The sequence below is a fragment of the Alnus glutinosa genome, chromosome 13 (genome assembly GCF_958979055.1).
Source record: "Alnus glutinosa chromosome 13, dhAlnGlut1.1, whole genome shotgun sequence".
Taxonomy (NCBI): Eukaryota; Viridiplantae; Streptophyta; class Magnoliopsida; order Fagales; family Betulaceae; genus Alnus; species Alnus glutinosa.
In genome coordinates this window covers 7,607,883-7,629,329 of record NC_084898.1, presented here as the reverse complement: position 1 = coordinate 7,629,329, position 21,447 = coordinate 7,607,883, and the positions used below count along the sequence as shown (strand labels likewise).

The 21,447-nt window shown below is 34.5% G+C and overlaps 2 protein-coding genes across 3 annotated transcripts; both read left to right on the top strand.

The window, feature by feature from the left end:
• The first annotated feature begins 3,913 nt into the window (after positions 1–3,913).
• Positions 3,914–9,325, top strand: LOC133855030 (CMP-sialic acid transporter 1-like). 2 transcript variants are annotated; one of them, XM_062291322.1, is made up of 9 exons: positions 3,914–4,097; positions 4,423–4,522; positions 4,857–4,940; positions 5,022–5,236; positions 5,397–5,475; positions 6,387–6,556; positions 6,964–7,150; positions 8,648–8,725; positions 8,839–9,325. In XM_062291322.1, the coding sequence occupies exons 2-9, from the start codon at positions 4,472–4,474 to the stop codon at positions 8,980–8,982; spliced, it is 1,008 nt and encodes a 335-aa protein (XP_062147306.1). In that variant the 5' UTR covers positions 3,914–4,097; positions 4,423–4,471; the 3' UTR covers positions 8,983–9,325. The 2 variants fall into 2 exon arrangements, with proteins under 2 accessions (XP_062147306.1, XP_062147308.1); XM_062291324.1 differs by having other exon boundaries at positions 3,914–4,102.
• Positions 9,326–11,493: 2,168 nt separating this feature from the next.
• LOC133854769 (uncharacterized) lies at positions 11,494–12,060 on the top strand. The gene has a single exon (XM_062291042.1). It carries the CDS (start codon positions 11,540–11,542, stop codon positions 11,807–11,809), a length of 270 nt encoding a protein of 89 aa, XP_062147026.1. The 5' UTR covers positions 11,494–11,539; the 3' UTR covers positions 11,810–12,060.
• The last annotated feature ends 9,387 nt before the right edge of the window (positions 12,061–21,447 follow it).

Here is a 21,447-nt window from a genome sequence, read left to right as displayed (position 1 = left end):
TATCTTTTCCAAAACAGAATTTATTGTTGGAATTTGAAATTTCTGATCTAGTGCAGATTCTGAAATTTCTGGAATAATTTTTGTGTATTCTATATCTTCAATTGGATTTGGTACAGATTCTGGAGTGATTGTTTGTGTGGCTGCATCATCGTCCTTTTCTTCATCTTTGTTCTTGAAGTGTCTCGTTCTTCTACCTTCTCAGGAATCGAATATCTTATCTGAAGAATCCGAACAAATTCGTCCCAAGTAGTCACACGTTTGCTCCATCGTATGTCCTGGAACCACTTCATCTTTCTAATCGGACCTTCCAAATGGAAGGTGGAGAGGGAAACACGATACTCATCCGGAGTGCGGTAGTATGCAAAGTACTCTTCGGCACGACAGCACCACTCCTCTAGATCATCACTATCAAGCTGAGGGAATTTTGGAGCTCTGGCACGCTGTGAACTCCATTGCTGATTTTGTGCTCTCATTTCAGCTAGCAGATTGGCGATTTCTTGATACCTTCGTTGCTGCTCGGCTTCTTGAAACTTCCGCTCAGCTTCTTGCTTCTTCCGCTCATGCTTTGGAACTCCAGAGACCACTAGATAAAATCCAGCAAATCCATTGTGCCATCCACAGAGTTAGGGGTGTTAGATGAGCTCAACTGCTCGTGAACTCGACTCGATTCGACTCGGTTAAACTCGATTCGGTCTCGGTTCGAATAATAAATGAGCCGTTCATGAACACAATAATATGTTCGAATATTAAACGAGACATATTCGTATAAACTCGGCTCGACTCGGATAAAGCTCGCGAGCTCGGCTTGTATAAGTTCGACTCGATTCGTTCGGCTCGAGTCGTTAGCTCGCTTGTGTATAATCATATATAGATATATTTATTAATATATATGTATAAAATAGGTTTTATAAATAGAACACACACACACACACACATATATATATATACCCAATCATATATAAATATAAGATTGTATAATTATAATCATATAATGTATACGTATTAACATTCTAAATAGTAAATACTAACTGTAGTTAAGTGTTAACTAAATATATATTATGATATAACTAGTTATAACATATTTAAAATATAATTATATGCTAATAATTCATGTGTTAGTGTATATTAACTATAGTTATAACTATGATATATAATATTATGACATATTGTTAAGTTGTTAACTAAAATATTTAATAGTTAGTATATATTATATTAAATAACTATATTGAATAGTTAGTATATAACTATATAATTATGTTCCCAAGGGGTAGCTCAATCGGCTGGGGACCACGCCTCATGAAGCGGAGGTCACTAGTTCAAATTCTCTTTCCCCCTTTTGTGTGCACATGTAAAAAAAAAAATTATATAATTATATATTATACTTATACTATAGTTAATTAGTTATATATATAGTACAATAGACTTACTACTTATTCACATTATACATATAATATAGTTAATAGTTATATATAATATAATAGTATTAGTCACTTACATAGTCATGAAAGACATATACTATAGTTTATAAGACATATACTATAGTTTATAGTTATAACTTATTACTTAATATGTTACTAGTTGTTAGTTAATAGACTAAGCCCAATTATTGAAGAAATATATGCCCAATAAGCTAAACTATTTTATTAGTATTTTATATCAAAAAAATATATATCAATTGCTTTTTGTCAATATTTTTACAAAAATATAGTGTCTAAATTATTAAATTAGAATATTATAAAAGAAACCAGAGTTTATAATTTATCTAAGTTTTTAATTTATTTGGAAAAATCTGGAATAAGAGTTTATAAATTATTTTGTCTTTCATCTTGTAGAAACATCTAGAAATTGGAATAAAATAATGCCATCTAGAAATTAGAATAGGATAATGCCACAGCCACGTGTGTGGCTGTGGCTGAATTATTTCTTCTTCCCCCTCGATTTGTCAAACAAAAGACAACCAGACAAGGACAAAAAAAAACGAAAAAAAGAAAAACAAGAGAAGAAAGGAAATGCAGAGAGAGAGGGAGAGGGAGAGCACTCGGCAATCTGCACTGTGGGTGGTAGTGCTGGCGCGTCTGTGGCCACCGCGCTGCGTGGTGGTAGTGGGCTGCTGTCTTCGATCTAGGGGAGTGTTGGCGTGCACGTGGATCGACAGGGGTGAGCATGAATATGAGGGAAGTTGTTGGTGGGTCTTTGGTATTGGCTTTGGTGGCGCAGCCACCGTTGGGTGGTCTCCGGCCACGGAGCATGTCAAGGTGGTTGTCCCATGCGGTCACAGATTTGTACGGTGGTTTTGTGCTGGTTGGGTGTTGCAGCAGCATAAGTCTTTTCTTTTTATTTTTTTTTATTTTTTTTAAAAGTTAAAAATTTATAAAACTCCAATCGAGCTCGAGCCGCTCGAGCTCGATTGGAGACTCGGCTAGTGAACCTAGCCGAGTTCGAGCCAAGCTCGAACTTGACTAGGTTCTTGACAAGCCGATTTCGAACATAGATTCGAAGCTCGGCTCGAGCTCGAGCCGAATCCGAGCTCCCTAATAATGTATTCGAGCCGAATCCGACAGCCCCAAGCTCGGCTCGGCTCGGCTCGAATACAGCCCTACACAGAGTCCATTGGCAGAGTATACTTGAGTCGATCGGATCGGTTGCATCGCAGAAAAGAAAATTTCAAGATCAAAACAAAATCAGAACAATTTTCCCAGTAGACCTCGGGCTCTGATACCAATTGTAACAAGTATTTTATCTTGTTACTGATTTCTAGGGTTTAAGTATGGGATTTGTAAACGGAAATGAAATGAAAATAGAATTGATGATGAACTGAGGAAGAAATGGAAGAACAATGAAGAACAGCAAAATTGGAAAATGATATTATATTGAAATTAGGCAAATTCGAGGATGCCTAAAACCTCCGCGAGTAATTCGAGGTACTCCCCCTCCATTTTCAGTCTAAGACTGCATTACCATTTTCATGCCTAAAACATTTAACTAGACTTGTTTATATAGACCCATCTAAAGGCCACTAAGAGCACTAGTAGCAAATGTCTTATAAGTAGTTCTATTCCCTAAAATAAGGAAAATTTGAAAAAAATGTGCAAAATACGAACCATAGCAGCTTCCTCACTGTAGTTTCCCAACAAATTATTTTAATAAAAAAAAGGTTTCTCTCTCCTCTCTCCTCTACACATCGTCATTCTTCAACCTCAAAAAACAGCTCTCTCTCTCCTCTCTCATTCAGTCGTCCTCATTCCTCAACCACAAAGAAGATGCAGACAAGAGAGAGAAAGAAGATGGACTGAGAGAGAGAGAAGAGTAAATGGAAGAAAAAAAAAATAGATAGAAAAAATAGGAAGAAGATGGAGACGAGAGAGAGAGAGAGAGAGGGAGAGAAAGACGAAAAAAGAAAGAAAGAAAGAAGAGAGACAAACGAGATGGAGAAGAAGACTGAAAAAAAAAAAAAAAAAAAAAATCTGAGAGAGAACCAGAAGGTGGGTTGTGCATGGGGGGAGAGAGTTTAGGTGGAGAAGAGAGGGGGTGAGTTGGGGGATCATTAAAATGAGAAAATCTGAGAGAGAATTGGAAGAAAAAAAAAAAAAAAAAAAAAAAAAAAAAAAAAAAAGTCTATGAGAGAAAAAGAAAGAAGAAAAAGAAGAGGAGGAAAGTTTGCAATGAAAAAAAAAAGTAAAAGATAAAAGAAATATTATTTTAATATATAGGGAAAGATAAATGAAAGCTATTGTGGGGTGTTTTTGTATAGAAAAAAAAAGTGGTTTGGTTCCCTAAATTTTTTCTAAAATAGGAAAATGGTTGAAAATCTACTGCTAGTACTTTAACTAATGAGGCCTAAGGCCCACTAAACTACTCAGGCGGCCCATTTACTAATATATCTGTTACATACGACCACGCCGAGGCAGCTCTAAGCCAGGAGCCAAACTGCCACGTCTGGGTATCCCCGCGGACCAATCTCTTTGTCTTCTCAGGGTATCCCTCCGATCCATGCTTGATCAACCCACATTGGAAGCAGAAACGTGGTAGCCTCTCGTACTGGAACGGGATCCAGACCTGATTGTATTGCACGTTCAGCATTCTAGCCCTAGCCAAAGGTTTTGTAAGATCAAGTAGCACCTTTTGTTGTTTGTTGATTTTTCATTTTCAACAGCTACATTTTGCACCAAAAAAAATATATTTAATGGGAAACTATTTCCTCAAGAAAATTGAAGTAAAAAAGTTGAGAAATCTCTGTAACTATTTAATTTGTGCGGAAAAAATTCATATCACATTGAAAATATTTTCTTACATGAAAGTAATTAATCATAAAATCACAACACTCTTTTCAAAAAAAAGAAAAAAAAAAGGGTCTTTCTATTTTTGCAATAAAATTCTGAGCCCAGTCATCATCACTGAACTCACTAAGCTAGCTGGCCACAGAGCAACACAGATTGCAAGAACCACCAAAACGACGACGTAGAAGTACACGATGCAGTGGTACTTCGTTGCGGCGCTCCTCACCGTTCTCACAAGCTCTCAGGTCAGTCAGCGAAAACCCTAGAACCCTCTTTGCACATTCACCGCTCGATTCGTCACAATTTCATCCATTTTTGTGCGTGTGGTTTGCAATTGTATAGATCTCTTTTATTCGCTGCTCCGAAGTTTGAATTCGTATTCTATTAGATTCGGTTCTTTTCATTTCAATGTCTAAAACTTCATAATTTCAGATAGATTGTACCAATTTGTATTAATTTCATTTATCTGATGCTAATAGCGAAGGAATTGACATTTTTGGCAACAATTAATCGCGTAGTGTTGATTGATTAAATGCTAATTAAGAATTTGCCAGAGATTGATGTTTTTGCATGTGCCAGGGAATTTTGACAACTCTGTCTCAAAGTAATGGACGGTATTTGTATGACTATGCAACTGTTCCTTTTCTTGCAGAGGTTTTTAAGGTGATTTTCAAGCTAAATTGTTTGATTAAGTTGTGCTAATACGGAATTGGAATTGTTAATCTCATTCATGTTTAAGTACAGCTAATGGTTTCTAGTATACTTCTTTGGCGAGAGTGCCGGGTATCGCCGTCTACAAGGATGACCACGGAGTGGAAAACCGTGCGCTTATATCCCATTCCTTCGATCATATATCTAATTCATAACAATGTTCAGTTTGCTACACTAACTTATGTGGATACATCGACGTATCAGATTATGGGTAATCTGAAGATTGTAACCACTGGCTTATTGTTCAGGTGTGCCTACATTGTGTTTTTCGAGGTCATGTATATTCTGATGTTTTGCATTTTGGTTGTGCTGCTTGTTTTTAGGAACTGTTTTAGTTTCTTTTATTGCTTTTTGACTAGGGTTAATGTCTTGTTAATTTACTGATTAATTAGTTTATATCATGCTCAGGCTATTCCTGAGGAGGAAGCTGTCTAATCTACAATGGATGGCTATTATTCTATTAGCTGTTGGAACAACCACAAGCCAGGTGATAAGTTGAAATTATTATATAAAGTAATTGAAGCTGGTTTCATACTTGAAACTGTGGATTCTTGCATGTTCATGATCTATTGGTGTAGTCATGTGATATTTTAGTGATGTACTAATTCTGTTGGAGATTAATGTTTCTAGAATGATGATCTTCTTGCCAATTTTGAGACTCGACCAACTCATCTTTCATTCAATGAGCACTCGACCACTCTCCTCTCTTCTTTCTTTTCCTTAGAGAGTTTATTGCTTTTGTTGTCTAGCATAACATACAATGTTACAACCTTCTTTCTTCGATTGGATTACGGATGAGATAAAAAAGGCCATCATTGAGGCAAACAATGCAATAGGTTCGGTTAGAGCAAAGCCCAAAATGGAAACATTCTTGAATTAATGAGAGACAGTTTTCTGTCTGGTGTACATATGGTATTCATTATAGGGGACTGAAATCTACATCGACTGATTCCACTTGAAATAATGTATTATTTGTATCTTTGATAATTCTGAATTCATACATATAACTTTTTCTTGGATTGGTCTCAAATTGGTACTTAAAAGGGCAAACCTGGAAAATCAGGAGTAGGGAGATATCATGCAAACGCAGTTGCCTATTTCATTTTCTTTTCATTCGCAAAGTGGGTCATTACTCTAACATGGATGCAGGGTTTGGTAAGGATGACTGTGGTTTTCTCAAGATCTTTCAAACAAGCTCTCCACAATTTGAATGTTGAGTTAGTAATATTGTAGAAGGACCTCTGGCACATAGCTCCCTGGTGATTGAAATACTTCCTCTGTAGGCTGTGATTGTGGAACCTTAAATTGAATCACGAAGCAAACTACCAGTTTCCATTGTAACGTTCTAGACAGTTAACGAGCTTCTCCTTCATGTTGAATTATTTCCTTTTATTGTAGATAAAAGGTTGTGGAGAAGCTTCATGTGACTCTCTATTCTCAGCACCAATCCAAGGCTATATGTTGGCAATCCTATCTGCTTGTCTATCAGCATTGGCAGGGGTTTACACGGAGTTTCTGATGAAGAAGAACAATGATAGCTTGTATTGGCAGAATGTACAATTATATACGTAGGGATCTTTTCTCCACACAACTTACTTGTTCAATGGTAACATCATTGACGTATTATCCATCTGCATTTTGAGTAGCTGCCATTGCAAATCTTACCCCATAAATCTTCCATTATTGGAATTCTTCAAAGATGTTAGCCCTTAAGTGCCCTCCATATACTGCAATGATTATTATAAAGTGTTACCCTGTTTACAGTCCTTTTAAAATTGAAAAGGGAAATATTGAATCATGAATCTTATGGCAGTTTCTCAAAATTCTCATAAAATATTTGCTTTGACATAGAATTTCCTTTCTTGTGAGATATATGCACTTGAAGTATTTTTTATTATGCTTTCATGTGTCAACTCTCTCTTTTTTAAGTGTATCCACTACACCAGTAAATTTTCCGACAATGTTTCTTTCTCAGGTTTGGTTCAATTTTCAATTTGGCACGGCTTCTTGTGGATGATTTCAGAGGTGGATTTGAGAATGGTCCTTGGTGGCACCGGATTTTCAATGGTTATAGTATTACAACTTGGATGGTAGTATTAAACCTTGGATCCACAGGCTTGCTGGTTTCTTGGTTGATGAAGTATGCTGACAATATTGTGAAGGTGATTGCTTTTACATTTAGACTAAAATCCATGGGTTTCTTGTCATATTTCTTTCAAAGCTTTCGTCACAAACATATGCCACGCAGAATGCATATCAATGAAGTATTCTATTAGTGTTTTTTTTTTTTTTTTTTTTGATTTCATGTAACCTTTTAGATGCTTTCTGTTTAGGAGTCTATTGAGCCACATTAGCAGGAATACAAATGAGTGAACTTTAAACTATTCTAAAATTTTTGCTGACCATCCAAAAGAATGCTTTCTTATTCAATAAAGGACTACGTTTCCTCAGTAGCTTTATGTGGAAACTACTGTTATGAAAGTTGCTTGAAGAAGGGTTCTTGCACGTCTTTGTACTATTCTCAAAGTCAATGGTTTTTGAATTTGACCCTAAGTACTTGTGATAATGCATATTCAAACTATTGGTCCCAGGGGAATTTTCCTGTTACAATCTGTGTTGTGTTTGCTCATATGATCAGGAGAGATGCCAATCTCACCTTTAATCTGATCTTTTGTCCCAAGCTTACCACTTTAGTAGAAGCATTTCAACACTTTTTTTTGGGGTTAGTGTAATTCAATATTGGACCTAATAATTTCCAAATGTAGACCTTTTTCCTTTTAACTGGGATATAAGATTTTTGAGGGAAAATCTTATTCTTTTTGTGGCCGAAAAAAAAAAAGAATAAGATTTTTGAGGGAAAAGGGTGACGTTATTTGTGGGCCTTCCCAATCAGGAAAAGGATGCCTGACGTTGGTTGTTGGCTAGCCTGTCCTTAGTGGCTATAAGCCATTGCTATCTTAGTCATAAATTACTTTGGAACCTGCTACTATGTGCTGTAGTCCTGATAGCATTTGGGCTTCAGAGTTTTCTCTTCCTCCGTTGTGGTTAGATTAGTTCCTTTCTTATCAGGTAGCTTTTGGGTTTTGGCTGCTTAGTTCTTACACCTTAGGTACTAGGGCGTTATTTCATATTTTCTTTTTCGATTACTTGTTTTTGTTTTCTTACATGTGATGTATGTGAACCAATAACAGTACATTTTTCCAATATAGTTTGCGACAACTGTCCAGTAAACTGTAAAAATGGCTGAGAAAACTCAGCCTATCAGGTGGCAAAACTGCCATGTCAGGTACACAAATTCTGCAGAAAAGTGGTGAATTCATTTAGGACAAGGTTTCATGTTTGTGGACCTAACAATTGATGTACTTTCTTCTCTTATCCCTCTTTTGGAGTAAGAAATCTTGTTTCTTTTAAGTTACTTGCAATTCAAACTATACCCTAAGCAGAGTGGCTGTGTGGAAAGATTTTTCATAGTAAGTAGCTGTGTGGAAAGATGAGGACGCAAGCATAGTCATTTACAAAATTTTCTAGGTCCCTCTGTAGAGTATGTTTTTTGATGTATTGCTCACGCTGGAGCTTTGGAATCTAACTTGTGCCCAATATGGCTAGTTCAATTAATTTGTTTACTCCTTTTTACTGCTGTTTACATGCGCCAATATCAGGTGTATTCTACATCAATGGCTATGCTGCTTACAATGGTTTTATCTGTATATCTTTTCACTTTCAAGCCTACGCTGCAGGTAAGTTGCCATGCACTTTAACGTCCTATAATTCTTGAGCTCCTCTCTATATCTCTTGGCAGCGAGTATTTTTACATGATTAATGAGTAAATTTTTTGGTTACCTTGCTGCAGCTTTTCTTGGGTATTATTATCTGTATGATGTCATTACACATGTACTTTGCCCCTCAAAACATGCTGGTGGATTTGCCATCAACCACTAAAGCAGCTCCTGAGAGTCTAAAAGATATTTATGTTGAACGACGAACAGATTCCTGATGTTTCTCTTGTTCAAGGAAACTAATGCTTTTGTCAGATCCCCAGTGGAAGTTGCTCCTAACTTGATGAAATGCTGTTAACTGGAATATAGTTGACAGGGGATACCACGCAATTATGTCCATGGAGAAGCATCTGCAACTGGAAAGCGTCCTGTAGACATCGGAGTTCCTGGCCAGCAATTGCTGTCAAAGAGAACAATTCCCTCACTGACAATTACTGTCCCAAAGTTGTGAGACAACAAATTTGTTCCGTTATTTACATGAATAGACTGATGTAGATAGATCTCTTAAATTCTTTTAGCAATATGTACTGAATATTCTCGTTCAAAATCATATTCCTCCTGTGTTTTTTTTCGTACATGATCACTATAGAATGGCTCAATGGCAGTAAGAAGCTTTTGGGAATCAGATTCTCTGCATTTTCCAGTATATCCTGGAATCTGCTTAATACTCAAAATTTGGAATGACAGGATGATCTACTTAGAACTTTGTCTGCCTTTGTAGAATATAAAGAGTTTTGATCCTTACACATGTATGTTACCCCTTTGAACATGCTGGTAGATTTGCCATCACCTGCTAAAGCAGCTCCTGAGAGTACAAATGAAGTTTCTATTGAGAAGCACAAATTCCTGATGCTTGTCCTGCAAGGAAACTCTTGCTTTTGTCAAGTGCTCACCGGAACATTTGCTACTAACTTGTATACGAATAGGGTTAAATACACTTAAAGCTCCCAAATTAGCAGCCATTTTCAAAAAAAATCCTACAAATTGACATATGTGACACTTAGATATATCAAACTACAATTTCGTTACAATTAAGTCACTTTTTTGTCAATCTTCCAAAAAATACCCCTAATTTCTTTAAAAAAAAAAAATGAATTTATAATTTTATTTTTATTAAATAGTAAAATACATAGAGTAAGGTTTGATTAGTATAAAAAGAATTTGCATGAAATTTTGGTTTTTGATTTTTGTTTGAAGAAAATAAGGGTGTTTATGGAAGAATAACAGAAAAGTAGCTTAATTGCAACAAAATGGTAGTTTGATGTATCCAAGCGTCACACCTTTTAGTACGTGGGGCTTTTGTTAAAATGGTTAGTAGTTTAGGGGCTCATGTGTATTTAACCCATTGGAATATTATAGAGAGTTTAATGCAGACACGACAATGTCTATGGAAAAGCATATGTAACTGGAATCAATACCATCTTCTAGTAATCTAGATTCTTCTTAAATCGTAGAAGTGCTTATGAAGTTGTTAGGAAATCAGATTCTGTGACTTGAGAAGTCTCTGGTTCTGCTTTGTTCATGTTGCGTATCCTGAAATTTACTATATATGGTATGAAACTATGAGTGGCGGTTGCATCTAAAAGTGTTTCTACCATTGTTACCAATATTAAGAAATTTTGATGGCTTGCTTCTAACACTATGGTATGGAGCTGGTGCTGGTGCTGTTAGAGGATTTATGACCTATTTTTGTGATAGGTTAGAGTAAGCAACATTGAAAATGATAGCTGTTTCAAGGGAGTAGTCGTGACCTTCTTAAATTCTTGCAAAATGAATATGATGAAAACATTGTATCATGCTTTCTAATAAGGTTCTTATAAAAGACCATTTACAAGCTTCAAGAAAAATATCCCTGATTTTCTATATGTAGATGAAAAGATACTATCTAATAAATAAGATTACATTACTCGGAGAATAAGGATACTCCTCTTTTCTTCTTTTTTCTTTTTTCCTAAATAGAGATGCATTATTTGAAAGGAAAAATATTTTATTCTTGCCAAATGAGCCTACTTTATTTTTGCCAACATGAGCTTTGAGCCGGATGATAACAAACTAAAAGGTATTATATTGAGATATCATTCATCTCAAAAACTTGAGTTTATATGTTTGAATGTAAATATGTTATATTAACAATTTAAGAGGTCGATCTTCATATATTTAATTAAATAGATGGGGTTAAGATTGACCTATATATATAGTCTAGCTTATACCCATGTCTCGACAAAACTCAAATTCGACACATGAACACGAATTGTCACTGTTAGTCAAAGTCTCTTTGGCCTCTTCTCTGATTTTGGACTGAGCTCATGGTGAATTAATTAAGTGATCACCACCTTCACCCTGGTGCAGTAAAAAGCAAATTTGGATATATATGGATATGTACATATATGTAACATCAAAGCTGCAACTGGGCACATTATTTTGTAACTTGGTTGGAAAGCAATAGAAAATAGATGGCCTAACATGCAGTGTACAAGAAGTATTCAAATCAAATAATCCTAACCATTCAATTCTCTGGCATGAATTTAGACACGGATGGGTGGCTTTCAGAGTAGGTCAGATGCATTAAATTGTGAATCTCAACCCCTTAGCTCGCACGCATACCATAATCTGGAAAAATCCAGCACAATATTATTCAGAATGGTTCGCTTTCAAAACATTAAATGCACTCTCATTCTTGTTTTCTTTTCTTCTTTCCAAGATGTCTATAAAAGGGCAAGATGTTATATATATATATGCTCAATTCAAGAAGCTAGTAGTAGAAAAGGTGAGAGGATGAGTGGAATCGGTTGCTCCAACGCTGCTTATGCCATGCCGGGGCTGCTCCGGCCGAATGGCGGGCAGAAAGGAAGCAAGAGAGACAACCGCTGCTGCAGCTTCCAGATGCCTCTCCACTACCCGAGGTTCAAAAAGAGTGACTACGAGACCATGCCTGAGTGGAAGCTCGACTGCCTCTTGAATGAGTACGGCTTGCCTGTCGCTGGAGATGTCACCCAAAAGAGGAAGTTCGCCATGGGAGCTTTCCTTTGGCCTTCCCAAGAATGAATATAACTCCATCTATATATATATATATATATATATATATATATATATATATATATATATATATGTACTTCTTATAAATGTTAAGCTTTGTTCTGGAAAGCTGGTAGTTTTAACTAAGATGATAATCTGGGATTAGCTTTGAGACTGATATGTAGATTATGTGTGTACTACTACTTAATATTGTAACGTTGATATTTGGTCTATGTAATGCTTCTGTGGATATATAATGAAGATAGCTATTGAAGTATGTATATCATGGTTCCATGCATGATTGGGTTGGCCATATATGATCCCCTAAACTTTTTTAAGATTAATTTATAGTTTTACATTTACATTTGATCATTTTATTTTGCAAAAAGTATACCCTTGCTAAAGTAATTAAGACTAGGGCTCGATAGTTTGACAACGCCTTTTAGGGTTAAGCAACTTAAAATACAAAATATTTAAAATTACTTTTACTATTATATCACGTCACAACCAAACAGATAAAAATATATTTTAAAAAGTATTGTCAAACGAACCCATCTATATAGCTTATAATTTGTTGATAAATACGTATTTATCTTTTGAAATGTTGGCCAAGTAAAAACCGTCTCTATATTTTCACTTGAAACTTCAAGCAAAAGAGCTAGAGTTCTTTTTCAATTCATAGGTGGATAAATATGGATTGATATCTATACCCTTAGAGAATTTGATTTAAAAAAGATTGGAAACTGACACCCCAAAAAAATTCCTGATCGAATGCCTTTCTTTTCTATCTTGCTCAGTTTTTTTTTTTTTTTTTTTTTTTTTTTTTTTTTTTTTTAATTATTTTAAAAAAACATTGTTTGTATCGTGCATGATCGATCAGCTTTAACTCCTACCGGCCCTACTCAATTACTCATATTTGGACCGGACAGTATTAGAAGTGACCTTTAATCCGATAACTGAAACCAACAGTACGTTAATTCAGTTCATATAATAAAATTGACAAAATTTTCTCCAAAACTTCGTTGAATAAACTTTAAGAATGATCAAGTTTGTGCCTAAGCTGGATAGGATTAATTAACGGAAAGGGCAGGAATTGTTTCAGCAGATGCTTGCTATACTACTGTTGATGCAATAACAACTTTGTAACCATGGATAGGTTACTTTGTTATTCATCATTAATCGATTGGAATTTCGTAGGGGGTGGGTGTAAGACAAATCGGGGTCGAAAATACCATTTTCACCTACCCCGCCTAATGTCCAAGGAAAATTCACCGACTTTTTCCATCGAAAGGCATTTCCGTAATAAATTGTCACCGACTTGTTGGCGGTGACGGATGGTACGCGAGAAATAAAAGACAAGTTGGCCTAATGAAAAATATGTTACCTCGGCCGTTAAGCAACAGTCAGCCACTGTTAAATCACCACTTATCTTAAAAGTTTAAGTTAAGACTTTAATATTCTTCTTCACGTCATGTGGGTTCAGATTCTCTTTTAATAGGTGAGACTCGACACGCGGAATAAATTTCGAGAGGTAGGCCCAGTTTGTGTTTTCGTTGGCTATTAAGATTGGTTCGATGGGAGCTCCATTTCAAAGAAATGGACCAGATTTAATTTTAATGTTATGAAAAGGAAGAATATCTAACATTGGATGCCATCACAAAATACCGGGAGTTGAATAATTAATAGGTTTCATTCAATATGTGAAAATTACGTGTGACTTCTCATCCACGGCATCAACGTACTATTTTATTATATGCTTATAATATTATCCAAACGATAATTTCAAGTTAGGAGGTCGTCTTAGGTTCCGCCGCGTATAAGCTCGAAAGAGGCAGCTTTCTGCCTTATATTTATGCCATGCATACAATATTATTTATACCAAGTACTGAAAGCTACTATATATATATATATATATGATGAATCCATTCACAAGGACGTATTGTTTTCATCATTAATAATCCTTATCCATATATAAGTATATGCTTTTCAATAAAGAACAAAAACAAAATTAAACAAAAAAAAAAAAAAAAAAAAAAAAAAAAAAAAAAAAAAAACAGAAAGAAAAGAGAAGAGAAAGAGGGAAAAGCTAGAGTATGTAATGCTAAACACCCCCACAAAAATTTACGTGGTAAGGTTTAATAACAATCGGATCGACTATTGTTAAAAAAAGGATATTAATATCAAACGGCTATTAGACCTTGCTACATTAGCTTCATGGGATATTTGTGATATATATCTATAGCATTACTAAAGAGAAAACAAGAAAAGAAAATGTAAAGTTTTTCTGTAAAGTAATATTATATACAACATTTTTATTTCACAATTATCCCACAATGCTGATGTGGTAATCATAACCAATCATTGATTTTTTTTTTTTTTTTTTTTTAACAAGGATTGATTAAGGACTGGCTGGAACTGTCACAAAAATATTATGAGATAGTTGTGAGATAAAAATGTATTTTCTAGCATTATTATTTTCTTTATGTTTTGATAAGCATATTGTTTAATATATGTATAAAACCCTGTTTTCTTTCTTTTAATCATGCCATTAAAAGGAAGGCCTATCATTAGCTCCAATTTCTAAAAGTCTTTGATTTGTGTCTTGTGTCTATGCACACTTAAGTTGGAGATGCCATGTGTCCCTTATTATTGATGTGACACTCTCCACTTGCACCTTGTACGCATGCGTATAGGACTCAGAACACTAACCTTACTTAGCCTAAAATTAGATACAGATTTGTTGAAAGTTTATTAGATGATTGTGTGGTATATTATTACATTTGTTTGAAATGTTACTAATATATATATATATATATATGGTATCATGTGTGAACTGCTCAACAAACTAGAAGTTGAAATGATACAATTCATATAAACCTCCACATCAGTTTGTAGTGTTCTAATTATAATTGATATCGATCTCTTTACGAAAAAGAAAGATCACAAGTACAATGAGTCGCATGAGTAGTTCACATTTTAATAGGTCTCATTGAATATGACAATTACTGCTGACCTCTTATCCACGGCAGGAAAATTATGTTTCTAGCTCGTACATGCATACACTTATCAGCCTTAAATAAGTTGCAAATGATTTCTTATTATCTTTTCCTTATCTTATCAATATGAATTTTATATATATATATGCTTCATCAATCTTCGTTCTCAATCCTTCTTTAATTAATAAATTAATCCCACTTGTATGGATGGGATCCGATGCCGCCGCCGCCGCCGCAACAAAGCAATGATTTTTATTCGTCAACAATGATAGATGATTTTTGTGGTAGAGCACCTTCCTAATTATGTCAAGTTCCTAGATCATCAACGCAAAGAATACTGAGTGTTGTGATTTATGTGATTAGGCTTAACAAAACAAATCTATGTAGATTATATTAGAAGAAAATTTCACAATCAAAAAATGAAGTACAAAACATTGATTTTTTTTATTTTTTTATTTTTTTTTAAAAAAAAGAAAAAAGAAAAGCCCCAATATTACGTACACAAAGTCTGATACTCTCACAAAAGAGAGATCATCACAAAAGAAAAAGTTTTCTCCGACTCTCCTGTGCAATGACTTTGTTACAAGATTGAGAAGCGACTCAAAAGAATAAAATTCTCTTCGATCTTCTAATTCATGCCCGCTATGGGGCAGCTGCATGCAAAAGCCTCTCTAGCTTCTTCGCATACACACAGAAGAGTTGGTTAAAGACTTCTTTTTCCACTTGGAGAAGATAGAGGATGAATTTGTTGAAGCTAGGCTGCCAAAAGAACATAAGCAATTAAGCTGCTAGGCTAGGAATAAGAAACTCAGTCAAACACTAATTACATGAGTGACTTATTACGTTGTTAATTAATTAAGTCACATCACAAATCTCTACTTTAACTTGAGCTTCACCGAGTCACAAATATCCTTAATTACATCTCAATCAAATTGCTTTTTTCATTGTCTTTCTTGTTGTCATGTACCCTGCCTTTATGGTGGACAAATTATTACAGTATTAAATTCACTTTTTTCTATTAAATTCACTTTTTTCTATCAGTTTAGCTAGGTTTATAGAACAAGTAGGAATATAACACAGATAAATCAAATTTTGGAATTCATTTAATTTCTTGACCCTCATAAAGTTCTTTTCTGAAAGAATATTAATTGTTTTTAAGTAGACTTTTAAAGGCTTTTTAATCAGCTTAAAGTCCTAGATCAATCCTTGGGTGTTACGTTTAGGCATGCAAAAATAACGTTCACTATTTAAAATATCTTAAATTACTTGGTTTATATATATATATATATATATATATATATATATATATATATATATATATATATATATATATATATATATATATATATATATATATATATATATATATTTCTGAATTTCTAGAACTATTATTATATATATACACTCTAATTAATGTGTAATCTCTTGTTTATTTAAGAAAGAAAAAAAGTTGATTTTCAGCTGTTCAAAGAATAGCAATTACGATCAATATAATTTAAAACATAGTTCACACTTTACAGATTTGGTGTATTATCCATATGATTTGAGAAGTAATATTATCTATGTTGAATCATTCTAAGACATATTTTAGATATAACTTTACAGTAAAATACATACGTAACAACGTATATATTATATATTATTAATAGATTATTGTTGTTTGAATTTGAAGATTATTTATGTGTTGCTTCGGCCCCTTGAAAAAGAATTAATTCTGGATCCGCTTGTTCCAACGTACAGGATCGGATGTTCGTTGGCATTTGTTGTCGTGGTTAGAGGTTCCAACATGTAATATTGAACGAATGTCTGTCGGCCTGATTTTCGATTATTTAATTAAGAGCAAATTCCAAAGCATAACCTCTGATATTTCATTATTTTTATATATAATTAAGTACTCAAATTTTAAAAATTGTCAATTTAGAGTATCATATCTCTCAATGTTTTTCAATTTCAACAATTCATTAGAATTTTTCGTTAAATCTTGTCAAAATTCTCAAAATACTTTTCTTTTTTTAGGGAAAAAAAAATTGTAAAGATTTAAGTGTTAGTCATAATTTAACGAAATTTGCAAAAATACCCATGCCTAAATCTTTGAAAATTTTTCTAATTTTTTTTTTTTTAAAAAAAAAAAATACTGGGGTATTTTAGAATTTTGATAGGATTTAATAGAAAATTCTAAAGGATAGTTAAAATTTAAAAAAAAAAATTGAAAGATGAATATCCTAGATTGATACTTTTTAAAGTTTAAATATTTAATTTCAAAAATGATGAAAGATCAAAGATTATAAGTGAAGTTTTCCCTAATATTTCTACACCTTTATACCTCGTTGTCCTACTCGATCTCCTACCCTCTTTTGCTTAATCATTGGCAAGAATCACACAACTGCAGTCATACCATTCTACATCCCGGCCAGCCAAATTAAGGCTTGAATTTAGTCTTGTTTGATAACGGTTTTAAAAATATTTTTTTGTTGTTGGAGTTCATACGGGCATCTTTTTTTTATATGATCGTAAGTGGAGGGAGAAAGAGAAGAAAGATATATTTTTTGAACTAAAGATTTTCGCTTCATAATAGGTCATGGTCCCAATCAATTGACCTAATCGAAGATTAAATATGATGATGCTGAAAAGTTTCTAATCATGGTGTGCATGTGTAGGGCGTACGAAAAAGAAAGCAAATGTGATAGCTTTCTGTTTAACAAAAGCATCGATTTATTAATCCTTAAAACAAGTTTAGATGAAAGATTAATACTGTATTTATTTGTGATATTATGCTTGTTGAGCGCGCAAGTTGTTTCGTTGTGATTTTAATGAAAGTTCAAAGCTTTATGTTAATTAAAATCAAATAATAATAATAATAAGAAAAATAAAAATAAAAACAGTTATCGTCTTTAAGCATTATGGCCGGTATATATATATATATATGTCAGTCTACCGTTGGTGTCTGTCAAGGTTCAAGCACACCCATCAAATGGTAGGACTGCTTCAAAGTATGTTGGCTTAACTAACATGCATAGTTCTTGTCAGACAAATCAATGGTTGTATTTAATTATATATTTTTCCTATTTCCGGCTCTATGTTGTTAATTTTTAAATGATTATTGCATGTTCAATAATAAGCTCAAGAACATTTTTTTTTTTTTTTTGGGGGGCAAATATTGAAAGTAAAAAATGAAATACAAGAACACGCCCAAGTACGACTACAAAAATAGAAAAGCAAAATTAATAGGCAAACAGTTTCTTATATTTTATATTTTTGTCCAATTATGATTTGAAGGGAACACTACAAAAAAACATGCAATTAGTCAAGTGGCTACAGTAGCCGTTACTGTAGCCACGTGGCCAATTAGCCACGTGTATTAATTACACGTGGCCAATTAGCCACGTGTAATAAATAAACGTGGCTAGATGACAGTTAGCCACGTGTATTAATTACACGTGGGTAATTGGCCACGTATAATTAATACGCGTGGCTAAAATATTTATATTTTTTTTATAATTTTTTATATTTATATTTGTAATTGGCCACGTGTATTAAATACACGTGACTAATTGGCCACGTGTAATAAATACGCGTGGCTAAAATATTTATTTATTTTTTATATTTTTTATATTTATATTTGCAATTGGCCACGTATATTAATTACATGTGGCCAATTGGCCACGTGTAATAAATATGCGTGGCTAAAATATTTATATTTTTTTATAATTTTTTATATTTATATTTGCAATTGGCCACGTGTATTTAATACACGTGGCCAACTGTTTTTGAAAATATATTTAAAATATAAATATAAAATAAATAAATAAAATATATATATATATATATATATAAAATAAAAATATATTTAAAATGTAAATAAAAAAGAATTTGGCCACGTGGCTTTAGGCCACGTGGCCAAAATTGGTGCAGGTAGGTGCGCGGGAGTTGTCCCGTGCACCTACCTGCACCAGTTTTGAAATATATCATATATATATATTCTCTCGTCTCAATTCTCTCTCTCTTTCCGTTCTCTCTGTTCTCTCTCTCTCTCAGTGTTCTCTCTCTCTCCCTCTCGCTCGCTCTCTCTCGCTCTCGCTCTCTCTCGCAGTGTTCTCTCTCTCTCCCTCTCGCTCGCTCTCTCTCACTCTCTCTCTCTCTCTCTCAGTGTTCTCTCTCTCTCCCTCTCACTCGCTCTCTCCCTCTCTCTCTCTCTCTCTCTCTCTCTCTCTCTCTCGCTCACTCTCTCTCTCGCTCTCTCCCTCTTTCTCTGTATTGCTCTCTCTCTCTCTCTCTCTCTCCGTCAGAGCGCACCACTGGCCAACTCTCCGTCAGGCGCGCACCACCGGCCAGCTCCCCGACTGCCGTGTGGCCGGCCTTCCCGACTTCGACGTCTCTCTCTCTGTCTCTAATACCTCTCTCTCTGTCTCTCTCACTCTCTGTCTCACTCTCTGTATCTCTCTCTCACTCTCTATATCTCTCTCACTCTCGACGTCGACGTACACTCCAAAATATAAGGAAGAAGAAGAAAAAAAAAAATAATAATAATAATATACTCCAGAATATAATATATTCTGTATACTCCAGAATATTAAGTATACGTGGCCCAAAAAAATACATTTAGCCGCGTGTATTAAAATACACGTGGCTAATCCAAAAAATATAATTTTTTTTTTTAAAAAAAAATATATATATATAGCTGCGTGTATTAAAATACACGCGGCCAATTGTTAGCCACGTGGATTTTAATACACGCGGCCACTTGGCCACGTGTATTAAAATACACGCGGCCAACTGTGCAGTTAGTGTCACCCGGATCCACCACGTGTATTTACGTGGCCACTTGCACGTGGCCACTTGCACGTGGCCAACAGTTCGCCACATGTACAGTGACCGTACACGTGGCGAACTGCAAGTGGCAAAAAACAATTTTTTTTGTAGTGGAACCATACAATGTGAGCATTTAATTTTATTCGAATAATAATTCTATTTGGAAATGTTATACCTTATTATTCATGTTTCAATTAATTGCAGATTCCCATTATTAATTAAATATATGAGAATTTGAGTTCCACCCAAATTTAAATTCTTTATGATAAGTGTGGCTTTGAACCAAATGCTTCGATCCTCTGAAAGAGCTGGACCAGATGGTTTGGTAGCTTATTTTTATCATAAAAATGTGGCTTTAAACCAAATGATTCGATCCTCTGAAAGAACTGGACCAGATGGTTTGGTAGCTTATTTTTATCATAAAAATTGGGCAATTGTCAGAGAGGAGGTATGTAGTGCCGTTCCAGTAATCTTATTTCATGTCTTGTGAAGAAAGATTTGAATTATACTTACATTGCTTTAATTCCAAAAGTTAATAACCCCTCTAGAGTGAGTGAATTTAGGCCCATAAGCCTTTGTAATGTCTTATATAATATTGTTTCGAAGGTACCAGCCAATAGGCCAGGTTGAAGGTAGTGCGCCACTAGATTATATCCTATATATAACCATAGTACTTGCATCCCAGGAAGAACGATCATTGATAACGTTATGGCGGCATAGACGACGAATGTTCAACTCGAGGAACGAATATTCAACGGGCAGTTACATGCAAATAAAATTAGACATTTATACCATTTTGCTTGTGCATGGAATGACTATATAACCACCCTTCATTTTGATTGTCCATAACCTCTGAAAATCCTAGAGAGAGAGAGAGAGAGAGAGAGAGGGTTTTCTTTGGAGGGTTCTACTTCCTAAACTTAGAGAGCTCTACCATTTGGGTAATAACCTTAACTTTCATCTTCAATTCTTTAATTTTCAAGCATGCATTCACCGTTTAAATCTTGCATTTCATTTTACTTAACTATTTTGTTTAAAAGCTTATGGGTAAGATTGATATCTTTTATAAGTAGATCCTGGTAAGAGGACTATAGGTATTGAAAGCATGTTTTCGTTTTATAACAATTGGCACTAGAACACACCAATTCATGTTTTAATTTTTTGTACCTTGTATGATTTGCAAATAGATTTTCAATTAAAGCTACTTATAGTTAATAACTTTAAGTGTTCAATTGATGTATGAAGTTGGCACTATTATTAATGATTGTTGAAAAATAAAGTGACTTCTAATTTAACATGCATGTGTGCAACATGTTAACAAAATATTATAAAAGCAGAATTTAAATAGCTCAAATATTTTGTTAACGAAGTAGAAACTCAATTAAGAGAAAAGCCACTCTGGGGGCAGCCAAATCTAGGATATCCACTATTTAGAAGACAATGCTAGTTATAAAGCAGTAGCACTCGCATATCCTTATGTAGTGGTCGTATCTTGAACTCTGACGTGTAACCCAACGCGAACGCCTCCTAATCAAGTCACCTACTTCAAGAGGTCTTCAATGGAATCATTTACCTTAGGGCTCCTCCCTAAGATAGACTTCATACGAACATAGCAACAGCACTTTGGCAACAACTTGAGAGCAATTGGATCAGCACAACAACTCTTAAAATATACTCTCTAAGCACTATGAAATTCAATACTGAATTCTTACAAATTACATGCCTAGAGGCTTCTATTTATAGGCTACAAAAGACGTAAATCGAGTCTGATACGATTTTCTCTAGGCAGCGTCTGGACGGTAGCTGAGGGCGTCCGGACGAACAACTGTGCAACCAGCTTTCCAAATTCGCTGAAATTCTTTC